Source organism: Nicotiana tabacum, chromosome 20 (assembly GCF_000715075.1).
Source record: "Nicotiana tabacum cultivar K326 chromosome 20, ASM71507v2, whole genome shotgun sequence".
Classification (NCBI taxonomy): Eukaryota; Viridiplantae; Streptophyta; class Magnoliopsida; order Solanales; family Solanaceae; genus Nicotiana; species Nicotiana tabacum.
The window spans coordinates 161,804,756-161,832,536 of NC_134099.1; the positions used below are offsets into that span (position 1 = coordinate 161,804,756).

Sequence of the window (27,781 nt, forward strand, 5' to 3'; positions counted from 1 at the left end):
CATAGACACAATTCTTCAGCAGATAGAGGAATGAATTTAGAAAGATAACCAGAATCACACAAACTCTTGGGAACAGAAAGGATCCATGGCTCGGGAGATATACTGCTGCACATCTTGGAAGCCTATTAAAGGCTGGCTCATTACAACATAAAATTAAAAAAAATAAAAACCAGTGTACTCGCATAAATGGGGTCTGGGGAGGATAGTGTGTACGCAGACCTTACCTCCTACCTTATAGAGATAGGGAGGTTTGTTTCCAATAGACCCTCGACTCAAGGAACAGTGAAAATAAAGCAACCAAGCAACAAACAATAGTAACAACAATGTAATATGGTAACGGACGCGAATGGCATAGCATGTAATAATAAAGAACCATGAATAAGAAATTAGAAGAATATTGGTGGAGTTGGGGGGGGGGGGGGGGGTTCTCCATAACTCCATGCTGTTCCACAATATCCAACAAAGTCGCCATTGATATCAATATAAAATCTGGCAAGTTCTCAAATCCAAAAAGTCTTCTGAATAGTAAAAACAGATGCAGTGAGAATGTCAAAGAGAGCTACATTTCACTAAAACATAAGTCAATACAATGAACTGGCAGGACGGCTTTGATGACTTAGGTTTTTCTAGTGATTATTATGAACTGTCTCAGTTGTTTACTTGTACAATAACATAGCTATGCCATTGGATAGCAGATACTGGATTCCTGCAACAGCACGTTGAAGCAGGTGTGGGGTTGGAGTACAAGGGTGGAGGAGAGACGATGCCAAATTTAACATCTAATATACAACTGAGAACTAGCCATAGAGCTACAATGAGATTCCACCACTCCTGTTAATTATCACGCCGTAGATGGTCAAATGTGTATGAATCATGGGCGAGATTCTGCATGAAGAAAGAAGTACATTAGAAAGAGAGAAAATGTTGGTCCAAATGTCAAGAGACTACAGTGATTAGCAGAGAATACTCAATCTGAACTGTAACCACAAGCTCACTGTCCAACAAACAAGAAAAGATTGAAAAGAAAAAGCCACTAAATGGAGCTAGAGCTGCCACAAATGGAAGATGCATTTTAATTTACAGAACAATATTAGTGCTGCTCGATGAAATAGTCCAGCCATTATCCCAAGGGATTAGTTTGTTCCAGAACTAGCTATGTTGCAGGCATTCTATTACACCAGAACTTCAAAAAGGTTATTTTATTTTTTTGGTAAAGTAAAGAGCTTACCTTCAAAGAGAGTAATTTTATCCATCAAAAAATAAATTCTGTAACTTATTGGTGTGTCTTATCATTATATCAAAGAAAAGAAAACACATCTCAAAAAGTAATAACTATCCAAAATTTCTGGGTGACAAGACGTAGAGAAACAGGAAATGCAAACTCTCATACAAGTGAGCCTTTACTATAGTGACCACTAGAAGGCCAAGGTTTTGTTGGACAACTCTGGATTACCCCTGGATCAAATCTTCTGAGGCATGACCAAGAATTGGAAATAGATAAATACAACCAGCCAACTAGATGTAAGCATTTTGAAAGCAAACTAGGACTTGATATAAGGGGCAACCACTTATTATTTAAAATACAGATTTCCTAGCATGAATGAGACGTGCTCTAGGAAAGCAGAAAAAAGTTTCACCTCAAACCCAATTTTTTAGTTTCAAATATTCATGAACATTCCAAAACGGAAGGAGTGTCGTATTAATTCGGGCCGGAGGGAGTAATAGGTTTCAAAAGAAATCAATCTTGCTTGATGTTATTTACTAGAGAGCACTCATAATTTCATGCACAGTTACCAGCAACCCTTGAATACCTGTTCTTGGGCACGGAAATACATGAAAGGTGTATAGTGGAGGAAGTTTGAAACTCTGGAAGTATAAATATCAGCATATCTGCAGTTTCAAGTTAAAAAGATGTAAAAACAGTCCAGATACTTACAAAAATATTTTACCATCAATTAATAGGGGAAATGACATAAATTTTCACAGCACATTGACATACTTCTCAATTTGACGCATCAAGTGGCTTTTATCCCACAGACCTGCACGCGAAAGATAACCCCACCTGAAAGAGAAAATAAGGCAGATAGATTACCCTCAAGTCCAAATTCGTAAATTGAAAAAGAAACCATTCCTGTGAGCTCATCGAGAAAACATGCAGATCTGCAAGTAAACATTCCTTCAACCTTTATACGTTAAACTTGGTCGAGGTGATGTTGACTCACTCTGAACATTAAAATATCAACTAAGAGCTAATGAAACCATAAATAAAACTACTGTAAGAAATCTGAGGCTGAATTGAAGAGACAGGTAACTCCAAAAGAAAAATCTCCAAATCACCTTTTATTGAAAAGCTCTCCGTCCTCATCCAACATTGGACCAATTTTCTGGTCTAGCCTCTGCATAACGACAAGTAGCTTTTGCATGCTTTCTGTGAGTTCATTATCTTCCATATGTGTGGCAGCAAGGGTCTGATGCATAATAAGGCAATACATCTTTAAATTGGTTACATCAAGTAACAAAATGATAGGACAAAGGAACCTACATAAGTTACTAAGACATTGCAAATAGCCTTGTTAGAGAGCCAGACCTTTTTCTTCCTTTTTTGTCTTTTTCCAGATACTGGTTAAAGACTATAGCAAAACAGAACTATAACAACAGCATAAAAAAGTATATTCCCACACAACATACATCCAGTTCAATATTTTCCCCCCGAAGAATAATCCACCAGAAAAGTGAGAAAGAACTATAGAAGGGAAATTCTCAAACAAACTGCTTATGATCTGACAGAGTGTTGTACTCTGTTTCAAAGCTACATTGTAATACAATTTGCAGGCATCCATTTTCCTTTCGATGGTTTCCAGAAAAATAAGGATTAACTCTTTCTACCAACTTGTAATCCTGTAGGTTCAGCTTGCCATTGCAGTAAACACCTTCAATGAGATACGTAATACAATATCAAGAGTTAACAGGTGATACTTTGCATTTGATTTGCATAGTTCCAAGCAACATGTAAAATTGAATTTTGAAGACATTACTTGCAAACATGAAACGGGAGGAAGAATATTTAAGGTTAATCTACAAAAGAGCAAGAATATATATATGGTAGATATAGCAAACTTACCTGTGCAGGACGTCCCATGGTTCTCCTCTGAAGAGCAAGCCTAAGTTGGTTAAAAAGATCACCTAGAACCTCCTTTTGATTGATAAGATCAATCAAAGTAGCTCGATGTTGTTGACTATGAATTAAGGCATTATACTGCAGAATAAGAATTAAAAGCTTGTAAGATACTGAATAACACTGAAATAGAAAGCAAGTAAGATACTAAACTCCAAAAGATTCCACCAAATGGAACCCCCAAATCCAACTAATGGAGCCAAAAGGGAAAGACCCAATCCCAAAGATCTAACGAAGATTAACTAACCTCCTCTTCTAGTTCTCGACAAATCAAAGCAGTTCTCCACCGGAGATGGACCTTGGATACGCTTACATCCGTATATATATGATCACCAACATATAAGATTTCATCTCCATGGACATTGAGAGAACTCTCAATCATCTGAGCGCTTCCTCCAGAGTACAACCCACCTATAAGAAAATTATTAACTCCAGCAAATTAGCTGCGGCTTGTAGGAAGGACAAGTCCTGTCCATGTTCAATAGCAACTATGAAATATTATCAATGGCCAAATGTTATGGTGATCGCCGGAGAAAACTCCTGACAAGTGAAAACTCAAAGAAGCCTAACACCTACAAAATTCAGATCCTAAATCAAAAGCAAGAAACTTTTTAGAGGTATTTCAAGCACAAAGAGAATCCTACATCCAGAAATAACATCATTTTTGCATGACGAGATCGGAGGATAATCAATTTCTATTTTCTTCCTACCCTTTTTTCTGGGTCAAAATACATTGTTAGGGTCATGCTGTTGGGCTACTGTGCCAGTTCTTATGGGCCCTACGCAGTCCTTTAGTAGTTTTAATGACAGCCCATTATCGAAAACTCGGTCAGCTGTCACCATGCTTCTCCCACAACAGGATAACTACACTAGGAACATAGCTTAAACTCCAAGCGAATCTTTAGCAGCAGAATTTCTCTAACTCAAAGTTTCCCAAGGCAATTAAGTTTCCGTCATCTGCAAGCTGCTTTATTTCATCGCCGTAAAAGCAGTATGTACTCCTCAGGTATAAACAGATAAATATGAAGAATAATTTCAACAATGAGATTATCCGTTCCCCTTTCGGCCTTTCCTTCTCTAAATATCCATCTTCTGTTTCTCTTTTAATATATGTAACAATTACATTTAAGCATTGTTAAAATTAGCTACCACCCCATTAATCAGTTAGCTTGTTTCATCCTTCTTTTTCTTTCTGTTTCGGATACTTACTCCTTGAAAATCCTGAAGCCCTGAACTAAGCTAAGATGTTTGTAGGCTTTACTGGAACTTAAGAAACTAAATTTGACAAGTCTAATCCAATTATTCAAGTCTTACTCCATGGTATGCCATCCGAGGATATGGTGACCTTTAAAATCCAACTACTTTCATAATTGAAATGTATCAATAAGAAGCAAATTTCATTGAGAAATAAAACAAAAGTTACACATTAAGCCAACCATATACAACAACAACAAACTTAGTGTAATCCCACAAGTAGAGTCTGGGGAGTATAATATGTATGCAGACCTTACCCCTACCTTGTGAAGGTAGAGAGGCAGTTATCGATAGACCCTCGGCTCAAGGAATAGTGAAAAAGAAGCAACAAACCATAGCAACAACAAAGTAATAAGATAACGGAAGCGAACGGCAAAACGAGTAACAATAAACATCTAAGAATAAGAAAATAGAAAAATAGTACTAATACTACATGTAAGACTACGAGAAACTCTTGACTACCTATCAACCTGCAACCCTAATACTCGACCACTACATCTTCCTATCGAGGGACATATCCTCGGTAAGCTGAAGCAATGCCATGTCCTACCTAATTACCTATCCCTAAGTACTTCTTCGACCCTACCTCTACCTGTACTCAACCCGCCATGATCAACCTCTCGCACCTCCTAACCGGGGCATCTACGTCTCTCATTTTCACATGCTTGAACCATCTCACCCTTGATTCCCGCAATTTGTCCTCCACAGGTGCCACTTTCACCCTGTCCCTAATAACTTCATTCATATTCCTATCTTTCCTTGTATGCCACGCATCCATCTCAACATCCTCATTTCTGCTACTTTCATCTTCTGGATATGGGATTTCTTGATTGGTCAACGCTCGGTGCCATATAACATGGTCGGTCTAACCACCACTCTGTAGAACTTTCCTTTTAAGTTGATAAGAATGGACCTTAGGCCTAACTCAACCCCAAAAGCTAGTTTATGAGGTGAGGATTGCCCAAGTCATATAAGGAGACCAAAATACTCATAACCCACCGATGTGGGATACAACTCAACACCCCCTCCCCCTCCACGCCCTGGCCTGCAACTGGAGCGTGGACAATATGAATGGGGCCCAACATCGGTAACAATAAATTGGGATGGGTCTGGCTCTGATCCTTATATATATGGTCTTGGGCAATCCTCACCTCATAAGCTAGCTTTTGGGGTTGAGTTAGGCCCAAGGTCCATTCTTATCATAAACTATACGTCTTTTGCTTCTTGGCTTGGGTTATTAAAAGCGCTCGCTTCTCGCTTTAAGCGACGAAGCGAGGCGAGGCGCAGGGGTTACGCTTTTCTAGAAAAAAAGCGACTCACACTAGAAAAGCGTGCTTAAGCGAGAAGCGACGCGTTAAGAAAAGCGATAAAAAGCTCGCTTAACTGAAGCTAGGGCTTTTTTAAAAATTTTGGGCAAATAAACATACGCTCCAAAGGCATCTGTTACCAAAACATTCGCTGGTCTTCTTCTCCAGCCCAGCGAACTCCAGCGACACTGCGACAGACCACTGTTGCTGCAAAACAGGTAAGTTTCTTCTTCTTCTTCTAGTCTTCTTCTTCAATTCTTCTTCTTCTAGTCTGCGACAGACCACTCCTGCTCCAAAACAGGTAAGTTTCTTCTTCTTCTTCTTCGTCTCTTCTTCTTCTTCTTCTTCTTCTTCTTCTTCTTCTTCTTCTTCTTCTTCTTCTTCTTCTTCTTCTTCTTCTTCTTCTGTTCTTCTAGTCTTCTTCTTTTGTTCTTCTGTTCTTCTTCTTCATGCTATGTTTTCTGTATTCTTCTGTTATTCTTCTTCTCTTCTGTTTTTCTTTCAATTTTTTTCTCCAGATTAAGCGCTCATATGTTGCCCTAAATGACTTCTTTTTGTTCTGTTATTAAAAGTGTTCTTTATGCTCTGTTTTCTGTTATTAAAAGTGCCCTTTATGCTCTGTTTTCTGTTTTGTTCTGTGAATTAATTATAATTTTTTTTGGTTGTTGATTGTAGTAAATTTAATTTGATTATTCAATGGCATCAAGCCAAAAAAGAGATCCAGCTTGGGCGTATGGAGTTGCAGTTGGCAATAATAACTCAAGAGTGCAATGTATCTTTTGTCAAAAAATTTATAACGGTGGAATACATCGTCAGAAGAGACATCTAATCAGTGGTTTTAGAGATGTCAAAGAATGTCCAAGTGTTCCGGTTACTGTTAAGAAAGAAATGAGAGATTATGTTGAGAAAAAAATGAGTTAAAAAATCCAATGAGCCATGGAGCATCTATGATTAATCTTCTTGGCGAAGATAGTCAAATGGATGAGGATGACGATGAAGTCAATGATATAATGAGGCCACCTCCCTCTAAATCTCAAAGAAAGAATTCAACAAGTGGAAGTGGATCATCTACCACCAGTAGCAATGTGAAAGGTCCTCTTAATTTTTTTTCTCACAAAAACCAAATGAAAAGAGAAAGGGTGAAGATGTTGACTTAGAATCTTGTAGGAAGAGTTTGAGGGAGCGTGATGTAGATGCTTTTGCAAGGTGGATGTATGATGCGGGGCTCCCTTTTAATTGTGTGAATTACACCGATAGTTTTGGTGAATTCATTGAGTCCGTTGGCCAATATGGCCCGAGAATGAAGCCCCCTACAAATCACGAAGTAAGAGTTCCTTGTCTAAAAAAGGAGGTGGAGAAGACAGACAAGATTGTCGAGGAGCATAAGGCGCAATGAAAAGTTTATGGTTGTTCCATTATGATGGACAAATGGACTGCAAAAAATGGAAAAATGGTCATTAATGTTTTGGTGAATTCTCCGAGGGGTAGTGTGTTTCTTGAATCTTATGATGCTAGTGACTCCTCAACCAATTCCAATAAAATGTTCAACTTGTTTGAGAAGACAATATTGAATGTTGGACCGGAAAATGTGGTTCAAGTTGTCACTGATAACGCAAGTGAGAATAAAAAAGCGGGTGACATGTTGAAAGGAGTTTTCCCAAATATTTATTAGACTCCTTGTGCTGCACATTGTATCAACTTGATGTTTGGTGACATTTTCAAGTTAGCCCCATATGCTACAGGTGAACAAGCGGTTCTTATTTTCTATTTTAAATTTTTAACCTTAATGTTAATAGCTTATACTTATTAACTATGAAATTTGACTTCGTACAGTTTTTGCTAAGGCGATCAAGATACATTCTTACATTAGTCAAAGGCCGTTGTTGTTGAACATGATGAAGAGATACACAAAACAAAGAAATTTGGTGAAACCGGCTAAGACAAGATTCGCAACAGCTATCTTGACCTTGCATACCTTTTACCTGCAAAAGCAAAATTTGCGAACGTTGGTCTTGTCAACCGAATGGAGTGAGAGTATCTATGCAAAGGAAGCTCTTGGGAAAGAAGTTGCGAGATTTATTATTGGTCCATATTTTTGGAATGACACTGTTCAAGCACTTAAAGTTGGTAATTTTTTGGTTAGTGTACTTCGTTTGGTGGATGGGGAGAAAAACCACCAATGGGATACATTTATGAAGCCATGGATAGGGCTAAAGAAGCTATTGAGAAGGCATGTGATCATGATAGGAGGAAATATGAGAGAGTGTTTGAAATCATTGATAAAAGGTGGGATGATCAGCTTCATCAACCTTTACATGCAGCAGGGCATATTTTGAACCCCGGATTGTTTTACACAAACAATGAGAACAAGATTTTAGATTTAAACATTTGGAAGGGGTACCATGCATGTGTTGCGAAGTTGGTGCCAGATGAAGCGATGCAAGACAAAATAGGGCAAGAGCTTGGTGTGTATATGCAAGCCGATGGAATTCTTGGATTAGCTTCGACCATTAGAGGCAGAACCAAATTGGCACAGGGTGAGCAATTTTTTTCAATTGTTTTACTCTTTAGAGCTTTAACTTTCAAGTTATTAACTTCTAAAATAATACTTCTACAGTTGAATGGTGGATGCAATTTGGTTATGATATTCCTAACTTGCAACAATTTGCTATTAGAGTTCAAAGCTTAGCTAGTAGCTCATCCGGATGCGAGAGAAATTGGAGTGTTTATGAACATGTGAGAAGCTATATTACATTATTACTAAATTAAAGTTTATCTCAATTGTCCTAAGTACTCCTCTTAGTTACTTTCTACATCTGCAGATTCATACTAAGAAGAGGAACAGACTTGAGCTAAAGAAACTCAATGATCTCGTGTTCGTAAAATATAATAGAACATTGATCCAATTTTATTGGATAACATTGATGAAGCAAATGAATGGTTAACCGGAGGCCCCGAAAATCATGAAGAAGAAGAAGTGTTTGAAGGAGAAGGTCTCACTTTTGGTCATGTTGCTATGGCAAGTGGAGTTGAAGAGAATGTTTATGGTTTTAGGGGAAGTACTTTAAGGAGCAAAGAAAGAGTATCTACAAGTAAAAGTACATGTACAAGTAGAACCTTAATTAATGAAGCTCCGATGAAGAAGAAGATGATGATGACCAATATAATAACTCGAACATGATGACGCTTCAAGAGTTTGGAGATCTTGTTGAAGAATAGGATGTTGCTCCTTTTGTGATTTTGTTTTGCACTTGCTTAATATGTTATGACTTTTGAGGATTATTCACTATCTAGCTTTAGCATCTATTATTTGCTTCTTGATTCAAGAATTGAAACATTTGCTTAATGTGTTATTTTTAATGAGTTCTTAGCCATTTATCTATGCCTATTTTTTTTATTTATGTGTTAAATTGCGCTTCACAGCAAAAAAGCGTGCGCTTCGCTTCTCGCTTCTGTGAAGCGAGGCCTCGTCGCTTTTTTGCGCTTAACGCTTTCCAAAACACTGCACAAAACACCATAAGCGAGCATTCATTTCATCCACCCTGCTCCAGTACGATGTGTAACATTCTCGTCAATCTCCCGGTTGCCTTGGAATACAAACCCAAGATATTTGAAACTATCTCTCTTAGGGATGACTTGTGTATCAAGCTTCACTTCCATTTCGGCGTCATGCATCCCATCATTGAACTTGCACTCCAATACTCTGTTTTCTTCCTACTCAACTAGAAACTTTTAAACTCCAGAGTCTGTCTCCAAACCTCCAGCCTACCGTTAACCCCGCCTCACGTCTCGTCAATCAACACTATTTATCTGCAAATAACATACACCATGACACCTTCCCTTGAAAGTGTCGCATCAGCACATCCATCGCTAGGGCGAATAAAAATGGGCTAAGAGCAGAGCTCTGATGCAACCCTATTACCACTGGAAAATGTTCATAGTCTCCTCCCACAGTCCACACTCGGTCTTAGCTCTATCGTACCTGTCCTTAATCACCCTAGTGTATGCTACCGGAACACCGCTAACCTCCAAATATCTCCATAGAACCTCCCTCGAAACTTTTTCATAAGTTCTTTCTAGGTCAATGAACACCATATGCAAGTCCTTCTTCCTCGTACTGCTCCATCAATCCCCTCACAAGATGAATGGCTTATGTAGTCGACCGCCCCGGCATGAATCCGAACTAGTTCTCAGAAATAGACACTCTCCTCCGCACCCTCCTCTCTACCACCCTCTCCCAAATTTTCATACTATGACTCAGCAGCTTGATACCCCTAAAGTTGTTGCAATTCTGGACTTCACCTTTGTTCTTGTACAACGGAATCATCAAGTTCCACCTTATTCTTTGGGCATCCTCTTCGTCCTAAAAATGATATTAAACAATCCAGTAAGCCACTCCAAGGCTGTTCCGGCCGCGTCCTTTCAAAATTCCACTGGGATCTCATCTGGCTCATTTGCCAACCATATACAGAGATGGCGAAAAATGTTAGAAAAAGAAATTGTGCTAGAATGAGACATAAGGAGGAGATGATTTCATTTACTTATCAAAATAAGGGATGATTTTCGTATCATTAATTAGAAGAATTAATCACCTGGGCGAGCCTTAAAACAAGGACGCATTAGACCTTCACCAGTCACAACTTCATACATTGGGTGGGACATTTGGAAGAATTCCGGCTTCCTAGATGAGACTATAACCTGCAAATGATAAAGAAGGAAAATAGATTTAGTTACAGAACCATTTAATGTTTCAATAAATTAATCACTGGACAGAGAAAACAAGACCTCATAAATGCAATATTACCAGACTAGAAAAAATTCTTACTAATAAAAGGATTTCAAAAAAGACTAGCTCCAACCCCACACAATTTTTGACATTTTTCCCTTCTAGAGTTTCTTTCAATGATAACAATCATTCTGCTAATTGTCCTCAAGAATCAATCCATAAAGACCATCCAACTTGTGGATTGTCATTTTCTACCCAAACAAATATCTAGGCCACCCAGTGTAATTAAAAACAATTGGTTCGTCACTTAAAAAGATGAAACAATGCGAAGCAAGGGGTTATCGGCTTATCGCTTCATGGGTGAAGCCATGCGCTTCAGAGAAGTGTGTCCGCCAAATAATGATGCAAAACGTGATCCAAACGAGATTGTTTGGTTCTTTTTGTTGAATATCAATGTTAGGAGGTCGGTTTAATAATAAAGTTAGTTATTTTAATTGCAAGGTCCATGGAGGTTGACACAAAGAGCGAGAATTGAAGAGCATGCTTCTTTGAAGTAAAGCGTACAATTAACAAAAAATTGAAAAGTATCAAACATATATGAATTTAGCAAGGAAACCCAACCACCACCACCACCCCACCACCACCCCCAAAACAAAGAGGAAAAAGGAAAGGCAGTTAAGCAAGTACTTTCTATGACTTATTACAGAGATGAAGGGGGAACGAAAAAGAAGCTTTTGCCAAACTGTTAAGTGTCCCACATAGGCTAAGCTAATGAGTTATTGTTTCCTTACATACTATTGGACAATCCTCGTTCATGAACTAGTTTTGTGGATGAGTTAGACCCAGGTCCAAAAGAATAGCTGCTAAGAAATATTTTGTACTTGCCCATCGCCAAAGAAAAAATTACTGAAAAAGAAAATAAAAATACAAATAAAGGTGATCGTTCTCTCCTTTATGTCAGAGTTACATGGTTTCCTTTTTTTGTTCTTTCTTTCTCTTTTCTTGTAATTTGCAAGTTGCAACACCATTCTTTCCAAGTAGGATATGGTAAGAGTTATTAATAATCATTTAGTTTATGTCATCCAATTTAACTGTTGAGTATCCCAAATTCAATGAGGAAACAAGTTGTTGTCTCCTTATGGTCTTGGACAATCCTTACCTTGCAGTTGGCTTATGCCCCTGCTACATTTTCATAACGTGACATCAGAGCCAGACCCATCCTTATTCTTGATGTATGAAATGTTGGGTCCCTATGTCATGTTGTCCACGCTCTGGATTGTCAACACTAGGCGTGCGTGGTATTGGGGTGGCCTGTATTGGTTGAAGGAATGGATTGAATACGGGGTAATCCTCGTATCATGAGTTAACTTTTGAGTTGGGTTAGACCAAAGTTCTTTTTTTAAAATTAACAACATAAGAGGAGCTCAACAACAAGGAGAACTTATGCATTGATTGTCCAGAACTCAATATGAGCAGAACGATTGGGAAATGGAAAGAGGACTTTAATTTGTAGCACACAATAAAAGAGTCAAAATAGTTAGCCCTCAAATTCTAACTATGACATTTGGCAAGACAAAATTATCTTTTATATAATCTTCTCTTCAATGCATTAATACTATGAGATCAAGACTTAAGTGGCTAACTGTTGGAGATAAAGTAAATTAGCTATTATCGTGATCTTGTTCTACTTACCATCTCAAATAGATCTCGCCAGCTCATATCATTGGGAAGATACCGATTAAACGAATGCTGCATCATTTTGTCTGTGTAATGATAATCTGAATTTGTAATCAGCAAGAGCCTCTTCCCAGCCTGACGAAACATGAAATGTTAGATGCTAAATCAACCATCTTTTTTTGTTAGGAGCTCAAATAAATATTAAATATGAAATTGGACAACTTAATCTCACCCTTGATTGTCTTATTGTACCTTTACAGACTTGCTAGGCTAAAATCATTAAGTTTATTCATGCAAGGCTCTAAAATAGAACAATGATATTTAATTCAAATGGATAGAGTTACACCTCCTTTTGATCCAATAATGCCAAAGGTAGCTCAGGATCAGGCTCTACAAATAGTTCAGGTTTGGACATTATCTCACTCTGCATGGGTGACACAGATTAGAGTGATATTTCCAGCTCCCAACATGTGAAACTATGGATCAACGAAACACATACCTTCAGTTGACCTTCTACATGTGCCCTGAAGAGTGCCTTACCAACAGCCTAAATAGAATAGAAAAGAGTTGGCAAACTCAAGGTTCAGATCACAATCCATTCACGCACAGCATCCAAATCATACCTTGTAAAGCCCTTTATAATCAAGTGGACAGAGATCTGGTCCTATAACTCCTTCATCCAGCCTATCTACCATCTGCAAAAGAGATGTGTCTAGGACATAGGGCTAAAGTGCTGAAGAAGCAATACTTAGAGCTAGATACATTCTTCTTTGTTAAAACCCCTGATGTTCAAGAAATTTATGCAATTCGAATATAACATCGTTAAGCAGAAACAAGCAACTGGATGAAACTTTACCCAAATATAGTTTAGCAAAATATCAGCCTCTACCGAAAGGAGTAGTACTACGAGTATCGTAGAATTTGTTTATCAAAAGAGAGAACCACTTCAGTAAACATTACTTATTAGACTGATCTCATCTTTTGCAGGTTCAACAACAAATTAACTGAATGCGGAACAAAAACTTAAAATGAAAATTTAAAGCAACCATTTGCGAACAATCAAACTTCAGCATACATATCTAGCATCTTATGGAGCAAAACTCTGCAAGATTCTCTTTCCAGCTTGTTTATAACTTGTTTAACAAAGGAAAATATTCTTTCTGTAGAAAAGGGGATGAGAAATGAATATTTTTTGAAGACGGAGTTCGCTTCTTTGATCAATTTGGGCAATGGCAAAGACCAAAATCTTTTGCAAACTATATCAAGGCACCTCTAAGAGACTGCAATTGACCTTCTCTTCACTTCTGCATAGGTTGCCCTCTCGAGCCTGAGAAGCTTATAAGTAGGATGAGTAATAGTTTAGGTCAAACAGAGATTTTTATCCTCTTACCACAGTTTGTGGAGACGTCCTTTCTATCTAGGTATCAATCTCTTTTGGCAAATACGTGGTAGATGAGTGTATTCCATTTCTATAAAAAAAGGAAATATAACTACAGAAAGGATAAACCATCTTTTAGGAGAAGTTCTCCTCTATGAAAGGATTAAAAACAAGTAGCTTCATGAACAAAGCTAGAAAAATACTTTGCAAATCACATATGAATAAACCAATAAACAATCAATATCCATACCCTATGCCGCCTCCAGGGCTTTGGTTTAACAGTAGAGCGCAACACGTGATGTGTTGATTAGGCGTACGGCACGGGTTCGAACCTTGCCGTAGACAAAAGCGCAGTCTTTTAGTGGAGAAGGATAAAGGGGCGAGCCCATCATCATCCGAGTTTCGGACTGTGCGATACTAGCCCTCGAGAGTTATCGGAAAAAAATATCCATGCCATGCCAACTATAGAATATCCACTTTTGAACTGCAAAAGCACCAATAACAAACCTCGTGTTCACCACAATCTGACGCCCAAAGTCAAGAGATCATCTAAAGTAAGCACCTACTTAAGGAAGATATTCCACAATACCTAAATCAGCCTCCAGCTCAACCAGGCACCTATAGTCCACAAGCCCTCAGTTGTGCTTATTCCAACAATCATTTTCTTAGGATTGCAAGCCTGAGGAGACAAGCTACACATGGAATTAATCATGAGACTATCTTAGGTCTTTTCCTTAATCTTTCTCCCTCATCAATCGCATTACAACTTTTCAAACTAAACATTCTCTGAACATGTCCCTACATAGTATTGCCAACACTAGCCTACAACTTTACAGTCTTCTACTCCGCCAGAAATGCATTATGCACTACTCTTGGAAAAAGAATAAAGAGATTTATTATACAAAATCGCTATCGTATCTTCTTCCTAATAACTTACCCGCCCACTTTCACCATATTTTACTATAATTCACCACCATACTTAGCTGGCGCTTCCTTAAGAAGCTTTGTCTTGACATCCCTCGTCTTCCAATCTTTTTTTAAAATCAAGAAATCTCATAAATCTTTGCTTGATTCAGAAGTTTATAAGGCGGTGGAATGACAGAAATACCTTCAAGAAAAATTGGTTTAAGAAAGTTCCTAAAAAGAACTCAAGGATCAATGACACTTTCGTTAATAAGTTGTTGGAACAGAGCTAGCTGGAATCCTCTGTGGAGAAGGAAACGTAAAACAGAGAGCAGTAACGAAGCGACCTTTCAGGAATGAAGAGTGTCCATCCCCTTCATGGTCAAGCGTTTATAGAGGACACCAAGATATAAACCAGGGCAATAAAACAGGCCATACAACCTCTGATCCTAGCAAACTAGAACATTAAATTATTATCAATCAATAAATAGCTCAAAAAGAAACCAAACTCAAGAAGATCCCTAAAACAATTACAAAACAGATAATCAAATCACCTCAACCAAAAAGAAAGAAACATAACAAATAAAACAATGATTAATGAAAACCCTCAACCTACAATGATCTTTTTTTTAATAGGAAAGTAACTGCATAAAGAACAGATGGAAGTCATACAAATCCTTTCACAATAAAAAAACCTAACAAATGTATATGACAAACATGAAAAAATAAAGTCATTTAGTAGGCAGTCATGGCATGGTATATTGAGGGAGGCCAAGTGATCTACCTGCATATAAGCCACTGCTTCTGAAACTGAGAATAGTGTATTGAGGAACTCCCATCTGCTCTCCTTACGCAGATCAACCAGTTCTCTCCCGTAAATCTCACTTCCATACATAGAAAATATGAGATGCTACCCAAAATGTTACCCAATTTTCCACAGAGCACATAAAATGTGGAACATTCATTCAGATTTTCATGGAGCAAATAAATTTGAAACTTTCCCAATTTGCAAAACAACATTTGTGGACCATCTTTGCTATAAAAATGGATATATGGATCGATATTTGGAACTGATTAGCAGGCACAAAATCCCAAGCCATACCTCACTTCTCGAGTTGAGAGCATTCTCGTTCCATGCATTGCCCTCTTAATATACCCAAATCTATCTGCTTTAACCAGGTTACCTTTCTCTTTGTCTATTACAAGACCTCTAATCACCTGTTTTCCAATGAAATGTCCTCAAATGGGTATTAAAGACAAACCATTAACATGATCACATGGTCAGACTATACCAGTTCAGGGTCAAATGCAAGCCCATCCACAGGGAAACCCACACTTCTCAGATTTTCCATGCAGTAATCATAAGCCCTTCCTTCCCAGGCCTGTACATTATTGGACTTCGTCATACTATACCAGTAACCAATGACAAAAACAAGACAATTTAAAGCTCCTCAAGGGACAAAAAAAAAAGAATATACATGACAGCAATGTATTAAAACTTTTATAGTCTAAATGCTAATCAATGGCACTTCCAACAACAACCTAAGAGAATAAAATTGAAAAAAAGTGCAACTCAAACAAGCAACGTCAATGAAATTAGGGCAAACAGAGCACTTTTTCTTTTTTTTGATAACACACAAAGCATTTTTTCCTTTTCATCAGAATTCAATAGCCTCTAACACCTAAAAGAAGTATAAACCTCACAAGGCACCAAGATAAAAGAATTAGTAACAAATAAAACAGATATATGGATAAAAACTGCCTACGATGCCTTATAGGACTAGTTCCCTGCATAGCATTGGCATATCATTGTCCTATGCAAGTCAGAAATCAAGAAAATAACAGATGCGGGGTGGTAAATAAAAGAAATAAATGTACATGCAACGAACCATTTGCCTGCATTTGTAAAAAGGAAACCACAAACTAATATGTCACACGAAACAAGAACTTACCATCACGTTATAGTGCATCAGTGTATAGTCCATATCGTAACCAATTACACTTATTGATCGTAGATTTAATGTGCGTGTGCAGAATATGCCACGGGGGGAATGTCGAGCAGAATGCGGAACCTGCACATTTCATGAGTCAGATATTGCAAAGATCAACATGCCAATGCTACAGCTGCTTCCAAAATAAGAGGTGACAAATCTTCAGTGGATTTAAACATCAGAGATGTCACGTAAACACTGCAAGCAGTTAGCAAAATAAGATGCTAAGATACAATGCCTTTTTTTAGTTCATGCTGTAAAAGCATTTCAATGAATATAACATGCAGAAAAGCCCACAAGAATCACATGTCCCTCTCTCAACACTGAGATATACATAAGCTTAATTTTTCCCTAGTTGAGAGGGGGAAAAGCTAAATCTCATATTTAACGATAAGATAAGAAACATAAGAATCTACTACTATAGCTTCAGCCAATTAAGAGACTAAATCGGTCATTCACTTAAAAAAAACTTCAAGTAATTATATGATTATCACAAGATGAAGCTTTGTACATAATCATACAAGATCATTTACACACAAAAAATTGATTAGCATATAAATTTTGAGCGCAGTTAAATGGACCATTGTCTAGTTGCAATTTCACATCCAATTGACATCCAAAAAAAGAACGGTACTGTTCATAGCAAACAGTAAGCACATGACACGGAGCAAAAGTGTTTGCTCATTGTAAGAAATTTCAGCAAGTGATACGCACAACAAAATGCTAACTTGATAAATGCAATACAAAGACAAGGTCAGTATTACAGCACCGGAATGCCCAAGTGTTTAAGCAGGTTCTCTGCTTCTTGAGCTTCCATTTTTGCCACCTCCTCAATAGGGCCTTGCAGTGCCTGGCCATCAATTCCTGCATCATTCGAAGGTAAAATGATAAGGAAAACACCCTACTATATACACCAAAAGTTGTATCTTCTTTTCTTTTGCTTTTCTATTTAAAGCTCTGTTTAATTTGAATAATCAATTTCATTCATTATAATTAAAACTTCAGTTATCATTACAAAGCCACCTTTTATTATTATTATTATTATCAAATGCAAGTGATCAATAAAACTTTCATTTTTCCGATGCAGGTCATTACAAAATCTTCCATTTTATGATGCTTTTGCCTCGACACAAAGTTTGGATTGTTAATTTGACTTGCGTATTATATAAGTGTGTAGTGAAATAGTGGTTAAAACATTAGTTTGATCAAGAAAACCCAAATCAAATTTAGAATTTGAATAGTTCATTGAAGTTAAATTCTTGATAGTCACCTTTATTATAATTAGCGGAAACCAAAATACCAAGAGTATCATATAAACTGGAACAAAGGGCTAAAGGAGGATTTGAATAACCATAAGCAATTTAAAAGCTACAGCTTTTTTGTGAATTAAGCGATTAGTAGAAGGGGAACCTTGGGACAACACTTGTTGAGTGTGTGTGAACAAAGTCCCACGTGGAAAGCAGCAAAGAAAAATGATCTACTTATAAGGAATTGGATACTATTAATGTTGTAAGGCCTTTTAGGGAAAACCGTGCGGGCTTTGCCCAAAACAGACAATATCACACCATGTTAACAGTGTCTTTGGGCCGTTTAGTCCAATAACTGATATAAGAGCCAACGGTTTGGCGGGACTATGGAGATGGCAGAGTGTGGCGTGGGGCCCGACTTAGTACCTTTGCCCGTCTACGAGGTTTACGACTTTGAAGATGCATATACAGCCTTTGGGCTTCGATGACCGTAAATACTTAAGATCATGTGGGTGACACACAATTACTTCCAAATTAGCCCATGAATGGTGATGAGCCATGTGTAACTTACTTCAAGGGGAAGATTGTTGGGTGTGAACAAAGTACCACATGGAAGTAAAAAAGAAAAGAAAAATGGTTTACTTATTAATGGTATGAAGACCTTTTGGGAAAAGGCGTGCACGTTTGCCCAAAACGGACAATATTACACCGTGTTAAAGAGTATTTTTGGACCGTTGCATACAAGACCCAATGTATGGTCCAATCCCCACCCCAACCCAACCAAACCCAAAAAAAATGTGGAAGCTTAGTGCATCAAACTGGCATTTTTAAGCAATGAGCAACACATACTTAACTAATCAGAATCAATTCAAAAGCTCAACCAAAGAGGCCAAAATCCTCTTCTTTTTTTGAGCTTACTTGTAGAGATGTATGGAATAGTACCAAAATTGAGGTTCAAATCGCCTTTGGTGCTTTGACCAAGGTAATCCACTTCAGACTTTGTGTTAGAAGTAACAACTGAGAACACATCTTCGCCAGGTGGCACCGACGTAGTGGCGCAGCGGCAAGAGAACCCATTTACATGAGCATACGAACTAGGCGAGCGTAACACCAATGCACTGTTAGAGAATTTAACGGGTTTTGGCAGAAGATAAGGACTTCCAGTAGTACTATTTGGTATATTCATGCAGCTTGCTACAGATTGGCAAACTGTCGAACACCTCATGTGCATAAATTTGCGGCTGAATTCCAACACCCAAACCCAAAAAGAGAAATGTTCGATTGGGTGTAGTTAGGATTTGGAAGTCGCCGCTACTTCAACAATGGAGAGTGACGTTTATACTTTACTAATTTCGTAGTGCCAATGATCGTGAAAGTTGCTACTTTTTCCCCCTTTCTCTACTTGTCAACTATTGTAAGGAAGTTGACACTATTTTTTTATACTCTATTTTAAAATATAATATATTTTGTAAAATAAAAAAAGTAGACAAAGCCAAATATCACCTAGGGTTTGAATTTGATTTTATATTATTTGATGGGGTAATAGCATTTTTGGTCCCTGGATTATTGGTAAATGCTAATTGAGGTCCTTTATCATATATGAGTCAATACATTTAATCTCAGTTAATTGAAAAGTGTGATTTTGCTCCCTTTATATAGGAAAAATGTATTTGAACTATTTTTTGAAGTATAATATAATATCCTCAAATGTAAAGTAACAGTACAAGATTAACATAACAGTACAAGATTATCCTCAAATGTATTGGTACTTTTTTCTTTCTTCTTTATTCAGGAGAGGGACTTTGAAGTGGTTGAATTAGTCATCTGCTGATTTATCTCTTTCTTTAAATTTGACTAATAGTTAGGTGGTGTGCAATGCAAATCAGTGTTATTAATACCTTTGAAGCACATTTAACATATAAATCTTACTTTTAGACAAAAGCTATAGTCAAATAAAATATTGATTGTTCTAGAGGAATAAGAAAAATGGAAGTGACTAACAAATATATATATATAATCGGCAAAAGGATTAATCACTTGTTAATAAAAAGATGCTTGGTGCAAGGTGCAATTTAGGCTTGTATTCCTATATCTATTAGCATGTTCTGTCTCTCAGAATGAGCTTAAAATCGCTCTAGTGTACTTCTCTAGCAAGTGAAAAGTGAAAACCAACAGCCAATTAAAAGATACTGGCACTGGTTATAATATCTGCAATATATTGTAAGGGTTCAAGATAAGTTGGAAACTAAAGAAAGGAGAAGTTAATCTACAAGTTGGAAATTGTGCAAAAATTACGATCGTAGCTGTAGGATCAATTTCTTTAATAATGCCTACGGGCAAAGTACTTATGTTGGATGATTGTTATTACGTTCCTAAATTTATTTCGAACATAATTTCAGCTTCTATATTAGACAAACATGGTTTTCGCATTATTATAGGTAATGATATTTGCTCTATAATTATGGTGATAATTTATATGTGAATGACTATCTCCAACATGATGTATATGTCTTACCTAATGTGAATGTTAATTCGATTATGCATGTTTCAAGTCTTAAGAGGAAAAGAGATGATCATGTAAATCATACATACCTTTGGCATTGCAGGCTTGGTTAACAAGTTGTACAAGGAAGGGTACCTTGACAAGTATGATTTTGAATCATATCCAACTTGTGAATCTTGTCTCAAAGGAAAAATGACCAAATCTCCATTTACTGAAAGTGGAGAAAGAGTTTCTGAATTATTGGGACTAATTCATACAGATGTTTGTGAGCCCATGAAAATTCAAGCTAGAGGCGGATATTCTTACTTCATCACCTTCACTGATGATATGTCAAGATATGGATTTGTGTATTTTATGAAACACAAGTCTGAATCTTTTGAAATGTTCAAAAGGTTCCGTAGTGAAGTTGAGAAGCAGGCTGGTAAAAGTATCAAAGTACTAAGGTCTGATAGAGGTGGAGAATATCTTAGTGAAGATTTTACCAGATATCTCAAAGAGAATGAGATTCTCTCACAGTAGACACCTCCAGGAATACCACAACACAATGGTATGTCTGAAAGGAGAAATCGAACCTTATTAGATATGGTGAGATCTATGATGGGGTTCACTGATCTTCCAATAAATTTATGGGGATATGCTTTGGAAGCAGCAACATACTTACTTTGGTATATTATTTCTATCACCCTTCTGACCATAAAGTGTTTGTGGCCAGAGGAGCAACCTTTTTGGAAAGGGAATTTCTTTTAGAAGGAAATTACTAATGGATAAATAGAACTTGATGAAGTTCAAGAAACTAATGAATCAACACAATATAAAGATCAAGAGACTCAAGTTGAAGAACCTTTATTGGATGTTTTAAAGTTGCCAAGGAAGTTGCCATCTTCAACGGTTGAAGTTCAAGAACTAAATGAAGTTCAAGAACAGGTTAATGAACCAATTCCAAACCAAATTGAACAACAGCCAAATCTAGCACAAGGTGAACGGGTTGTACAAGTACCTCTTCGAAGATCTACACGAGAACGTCATGTACCAACTAGATTAAATTTAATGGTACACGATGATGTATCAAACGAGGTTGATCATAATGATGATGACCCTAAGACCTATGAAGAGGCTATCCAAAGTTCTGATTATAAGGAGTGGCAAAAGGCCATGGAATCCGAAATGGAATCCATGAAGGAAAATAAAGTATGGACTTTAGTTGAACCTTCGAATGATATAAAACCTATAGGTTCTAAATGAGTTTTTAAGAAAAAGATTGGAGCAAACGAAAAGGTGGAGACCTACAAAGCCCGTCTTGTTGCCAACGGATATCGTCAGAAAGAAGGAGTCGACTACGACGAGACGTTCTCTACCGTGGCAATGCTCAAATCTATTCGGATTTTGCTTGCTATAGCAGCATACTATGATTATGAAATATGGCAAATGGATGTGAAAACAGCTTTCCTTAATGGTGAGCTAGAAGAGGATGTGTACCTGACACAACCTGAAGGTTTCACATCTTCGTCTGATCATAATAAAATTTGCAAGCTACAAAGATCCATTTTATGGACTAAAGCAAGCTTCTCGAAGTTGGAACATTCGCTTTAACAAGACAATTGAAAAGTTCAATTTTGTTAGATGCGAAGAAGAACCTTGCGTGTATAAAAAGGTTAGTGGGAGCACAATTATATTCTTACTGTTGTATGTTAATGATATATTGCTCATAGGGAATGACATACCGGCATTGCAAAGTACCAAGATTTGGCTATCTGAATTGTTCTCCATGAAAGACTTGGGAGAAACATCTTATATATTAGGAATAAAGATCTATAGAGATAGATCTAGGAAGCTGCTTGGACTTTCCCAGACTTTGTACATTGATACCATCTTAAGGAGGTATAATATGGATAATTCCAAAAGTGTCTGTCTACCGATAGGCACAGGAATTACTCTCAGTAGGGAGGATTGTCCTAAAACACCTGAAGAGAGAGAACGCATGAGTAAGATCCCATATGCTAGTGTAGTGGGAGCTATCATGTATACCATGACATGTACACGTCCTGATATGGCTAATGCGCTTGGAGTGACTAGCCGATATCATGCAAATCTTGGTGAGAAGATGGTGAAGACCATTCTTAAGTACTTAAGAAGGACTAAAGACCAATTCCTCGTCTATGGAGATTCTGAGTTGAAACTTGAAGGTTATACTGATGCAAGTTTCTCTTCAGATAAAGATGATAGCAAATCTATTTCTGGTTATGTATTTATCTTAAATGGTAGTGCAGTGAGTTGGAAAAGTTCCAAACAAGCTACAGTAGTTGATTCAATGACTGAATTAGAATATATAGTAGCTAGTGAAGCTGCTAAGTAAGTTGTATGGATGCAAACGTCCTTAACTGAACTTGGTGTGGTTCCTTCAATAAAAGGTACAATTCCATTGTTGTGTGACAACACCAGAGCCATTGTTCAAGTAAAAGAACCAAAATCACACCAAAAATTCAAACACGTTCTGACAATGGATCACTTGATAAGAGAAATCATTGGACGTGGAGACGTCTAGATTTAAAAGGTTGATGAAAAGGAAAATGCTCCATACCCATTCACTAAAGCTCTTGGTGCAAAGGAGTTTGACAAGCACAAGTAAAAATTGGGAATGAAGTATAAGAGCGATTGGCTCTAGTGCAAGTGGGAGATTGTTAGGAATATAGTAGATATGCCCTAGATCCAATCTCATATTTGATGATTTGAACATATTTTTGTAAACGTTATTCGATATAAAAATATAAGGCATTCTTTTATCATAGTTATTATTAATTGTTTGATTAATTTGATAAGGTCCTTGATTAAATTTTGAGACTTGTCATCGTGATAGAGATCATGATAATGAGAGCAAAGTCTCTTACAATTTAATCTAAATTTGTTCTTGATCGTAGGATTATTAATTTGGACATTAGTAATCCGGTTAGATCAATATTTATGTGATCGTCTTTATGAGATAAAGATTAGTTGATCTCATTAACTAAATCACATAGATAGATGATGCATATAGAGATATGATCATTGAACCGACTCATTGGATAATTCCTAATGGTTAAAATTACCATAAACTGTCAATATGATATTCTCTTGAAGAATGTGATGTAAGAGTTTCTTTTGACCTGAGATCGTCATAGTAATTGACAAGTTATTTATTGTGCTTTGATACTAGACACCTATGGCCCTAGGGCGATAGTTGAAAAGGATATTGGGTATGATTAAATACTTGTAAAATTAGTGATAGATCAAGATGGAATCTGTCAATTTTTGGTAATGAGTTTAAGCTCCATGTTGTCATGAATTATAAACGATCAAATTAAGACCTTGGCCATGGCAATTGAATGAAAGAAGAAAAGAGTTTCTTAGGTTATTCAATGGTCGATTATACTTGACATGAACATATAGTTGGTCGCCTATTAGGATTTGACAGTTGAACCATATCCTAGGGTGATCCGGAGCTATAAGGACAGAAGGAATTACTACATTATTCTTCTACTGGTTCTTGAGAGTAAATTTTATACTTCATGATACCCGGTCGTTAAGTAGTGTTGCTAGACGCCACCCTTGATTAGTATATTGATGTGATCAATTTACTACCGGTTTAGTATTGAACCTATGGGGTCACACACTTACGAGTGTTCTGATCTTTGCTAAAGGATTAATTAACTTATTATTTGATAATTAAATTAAGGAATTTAATTAGTCAAATAGATTCAGTTATTAGTCCAAATGAAATATTATTATATTCTTTGCTAGCACTGAGGATATAATAAATATTGTTAACAAATTGAAGTTTTTTATTTGGAATAGAAAATTAAATTGTATCTCTTGGTTGAAATATACATGTGATATATACAAAATAAATTAGTATTAATTTATATAAAGGTTATGTATATAATATTAATTTATTCTCCAATTTGGAATTGGAATTGTAAATTCCATAAGGACGTGAAAGTCCAATGTTGAATTGGACGAACAGGCGTGAAAGTCCAATTGGACTTAACATAAGTACCTTCACTAACGTTACCCTTGGGAACGTGATTCGATTTCTTCCATAAAGTTTATTTTTGAATTAAACTTTTACCCTAAGTAAATTATTACCTCAACCAAATAGGAAAAAGGTTTATAGGTGATGTTATATAAAGGATGATGTAGGAAATTTGCCTATTATTAATTCTTGAGAAGAAAAACATTTTGTGAAAGTGAGAGTACAATACAAAGCCAAGAGAGAAAATACAATTACAAGAAAAGTGTTTCTTGTTCTTCTAACTTTGAGTTGAGATTTTTGAGAAAAATTTCAACACAATATTTTTCGTTCAATTTGTACGCGGGTTTCGTTGATCAAAGAGTTGATAGCAAGGATCGGTTTCGGTATGGATACGCATAGAGTCTTTGCACTATCGAAGAAAATTTGAAACGAGACTCTCTTCACCAAGTACGTTTTAGATCCGATCTTTGACATGTAAATAATTTTTAAACACGAAAAGATCAGCCTAGAATTGTTATTGTCTTCCGCTGCGTGTTACGAACACCTATACGCAATCCTTCACTTTTTAGGATTAAAGAAATATTTTAAGCACAAGTTATATGTTTTGTGCTACGAAAATTTTACCGAAAACCCCCGAATAACCCGAAAACCTGAGAAAACCCAAGATTAAAAAACTCGAGTTTATTGGTTTGGTTTGATCTGTAAATTTAATAACCCGACACAATTGGTTTGATTTGATAATTGTTAAACTCGAATCAACCCGACTTATGTACACTCCTATTTATATAATAGACCAAGTACCTACTGTAATGAATCTGCAATTACTCTAGTTCAACAAAAATAAAAACAAAATATATAATTAAACTTAGCAATTAGTCTAGTTCGAGTCTAAGCGATTAGTCTGCTTGCATATGTTTGAAAAAAATAAGTCACATACATATCCTTCTCAGTAAAAATAAAGTAGTTTTTGACACAATAAATAGAGGAAATAATTCTTAATTGCTGGTACCAAAAATAAAACAGTTGATTCATTATATTGGGCTACAATAAGAGCCCCGTGTAGAAATATACTTTCAGCCATTGTTGTTCAAGTAAAAATTGAAATCGCTAGAAAAGACTAAGAGCCTTCTAACTTATGCTTATCGATAAGATAATGTCAAACTAATAGATGTCACAAGAGTTTATATAGTTAAGCTTGTGATTTTTAACAAAAAAAAAAACTTTTAACTGTAGAGGCTTGCCACTAAAAACGGTTGGACTCCTAATAAATATGTTTTCATTCATCAAGGAAATTACCAAATATTTTGTATAACTATAAAATATTATTTGATTCATTACTTAATTGAGAGACAAATTAATTATTTAATTACCAAAAATGTCGACCAAATTAAAAGTTCCCAAAATGTTCATTTCCAAAATGCTGTGATTAGAAGGAATCTATGTTATTTAGAAGATAAAGTGGTTGTATCTAATTACAAAAGGATGATAAAGAACAGAGCTTTTAGCAAAAGTATTGACAATTAAGCCTAGCTGTTTTATATAAATTGGTAAAAAATAGATGCTTTGGATTCCCTCACAAGGTAGTAGAGAGTCCACGAAAACACCTTAATATGGGATTTACGTATTGTTATCCTAATTAATATATTAAGTACAATATGGTTAGATCAGATTCTTGAAATCTTTATCAAGATCAAGTCGAAACACTACTTATTTTTTCAATAAGGAGGAGCGGAAGGGGGTTTGAAAAGGTATGCAAAATTGTTGCATGAAGGAGGTCAATTTTTTTAATGTATATATAATAGATGATGAGTTTTTTGATGAAAATTTTGTGTCCGACTCTGCCACAGTATGTTATGAATTCAATGATCTTATGATAAAATTGTAATACTTCGTAAATTCAGACTAGGTGTGAACATGTTAAATGAGTGTTAATGTGACATCTTAGACATATGAAGTTCTATCGGGATGAGTATGGGCGGAAATAGTTATTTGGAATCAAGACGAAGAGAGATGGATAAGATTCGATAAAATCGACTAAGTTTATGGAAGGTCTGTCTTTTAGAAGAATTTCATAAAAATATGTTAGGAGTTTGAGAAAACGTAAAACATAAAAGTTGTAGCACGTTGAAATACCTTTGCCAATAATATACTAAGGATCTCGAATGAACCTATGTGAAAAACGTTATGCGCGTTTTACTGGATAATGCACAGTATGCGCGTCCAATTGGTCCCGTGCGCGGCCGCACACTTGTGGCAGTGTTACTGCCTTTGATGTGCGTTCAGGTGCGCGGTTGGGCCTTCAGCTGCGTGGGGGCACACCCAAGAAGCCATTCTTAAACGCCTTACTTCGTTACCCACACCCCGAGAATACAAAAACTTGCTCTAGAAAGGGAATCTCTCAAGAACCTAACTCCTCCAAGATCCCTCCTCATCCAAGGTAAGTTCTAATGATGATTCTAAGTTCATGAGATATAAGTTGACGGGTTTGATTGAAAATCATGAACGATTATAGGTTTGCGTTGTTGATTGTTGATTATTGATTAATGGTGTTGTTTATCTTATGGATGATGGAGGATGGTATTGAATATAGCAAGATGAGATTTTAAATTTTCTAGGAGTAAGAAAATAGGATGTTGGGTGTAGAAACATCATTAATGAGGGCTATGGGGATTTACGCCCATAAGGTGTTTGATAAAATTCCTAAGTGACCAAAACATTAGTATTATTGCTAATATGGAATTCCTTTGACTTATATTGGTATAGATTAAAGTTGAAAGGGTTGGCGAATGTTGTATTACGCTAAAGAGTAGGAATTTAAGGTATGTAAGGCTAACTCTCTATGTCTAGGAATATTAATGCTTCTCCCTACATTACGTTTCTTATTCACTGTTACTAATGGTCTCAAAAATATAGTTAAGCTTAGTTCCTTGAATAGTCGCAGAATTTGTATTCTCTAGCTTTGTAATTCGTTCATGACTTTTATTTCGAACATTATGAGCTTAGGTCATAATCAATATAGACTTGTGATTGATTCTCACGAGTCGTAGTCTAGATTACTCAATAATGTCATAAATAGTTGAAGCTTCAGTTCTCATAATCAGTTCATGAATATATGTCTCAGTCTAGTCCTATTCACAATTCCAGTATCACGTAACTCAATATGATTCGGTATTTCAGCATCATGTATTGCAATATGATTTTCAGTTCCTTAATTTAAATTCCTGAATATTGAACACCTTTATTTTGGCCTGAGGCCGTAGTTTATACTTTATACATGTTTGGGTCTGAAGCCGTAGTTTATGCTTTATGCATATTTGGGCCTGAGACCGTAGTTTATGTTTTATATATTTTGAGCCTGAGGTCGTAGTAATGTATACATATACTTGGGCCTGAAGTCGTATCTTGTGCACATATTGGGCCCGAAGCCTTAGTTTATTCACCTAAACATGTGGTTAGTCATTCAAAAGAGGGAGTATTCATATCCTTACTTCCTTTGTTCAGTTATCAGTTATCATTTCAGTTTCAGTTTCAACCGTTATCATTTCAGTTATCAGTCCTCAGTTATCAGCTCAGTTTCAGTTTCAACATTTGTAGTTCTTTATTTTAGTTACTTT

General features: G+C 36.5%; 1 protein-coding gene across 2 annotated transcripts; it reads right to left on the reverse strand.

Annotated features, from left to right (window-relative positions):
- Positions 1–544: 544 nt before the first annotated feature.
- On the reverse strand, positions 545–19,152 carry LOC107808313 (uncharacterized). Of its 2 annotated transcripts, none has more exons than XM_016632824.2 (17): positions 18,577–19,152; positions 17,181–17,275; positions 16,373–16,492; positions 15,713–15,802; positions 15,523–15,638; positions 15,205–15,304; positions 12,763–12,834; positions 12,639–12,686; positions 12,486–12,563; positions 12,155–12,274; positions 10,329–10,434; positions 3,423–3,586; positions 3,122–3,256; positions 2,338–2,468; positions 2,000–2,062; positions 1,812–1,890; positions 545–885 (listed from the first exon to the last, which is right to left on the reverse strand). In XM_016632824.2, exons 1-17 carry the CDS (start codon positions 18,887–18,889, stop codon positions 835–837), a joined length of 1,881 nt encoding a protein of 626 aa, XP_016488310.1. In that variant the 5' UTR covers positions 18,890–19,152; the 3' UTR covers positions 545–834. The 2 variants fall into 2 exon arrangements, with proteins under 2 accessions (XP_016488310.1, XP_016488311.1); XM_016632825.2 differs by having other exon boundaries at positions 18,601–19,106.
- Positions 19,153–27,781: the final 8,629 nt, after the last annotated feature.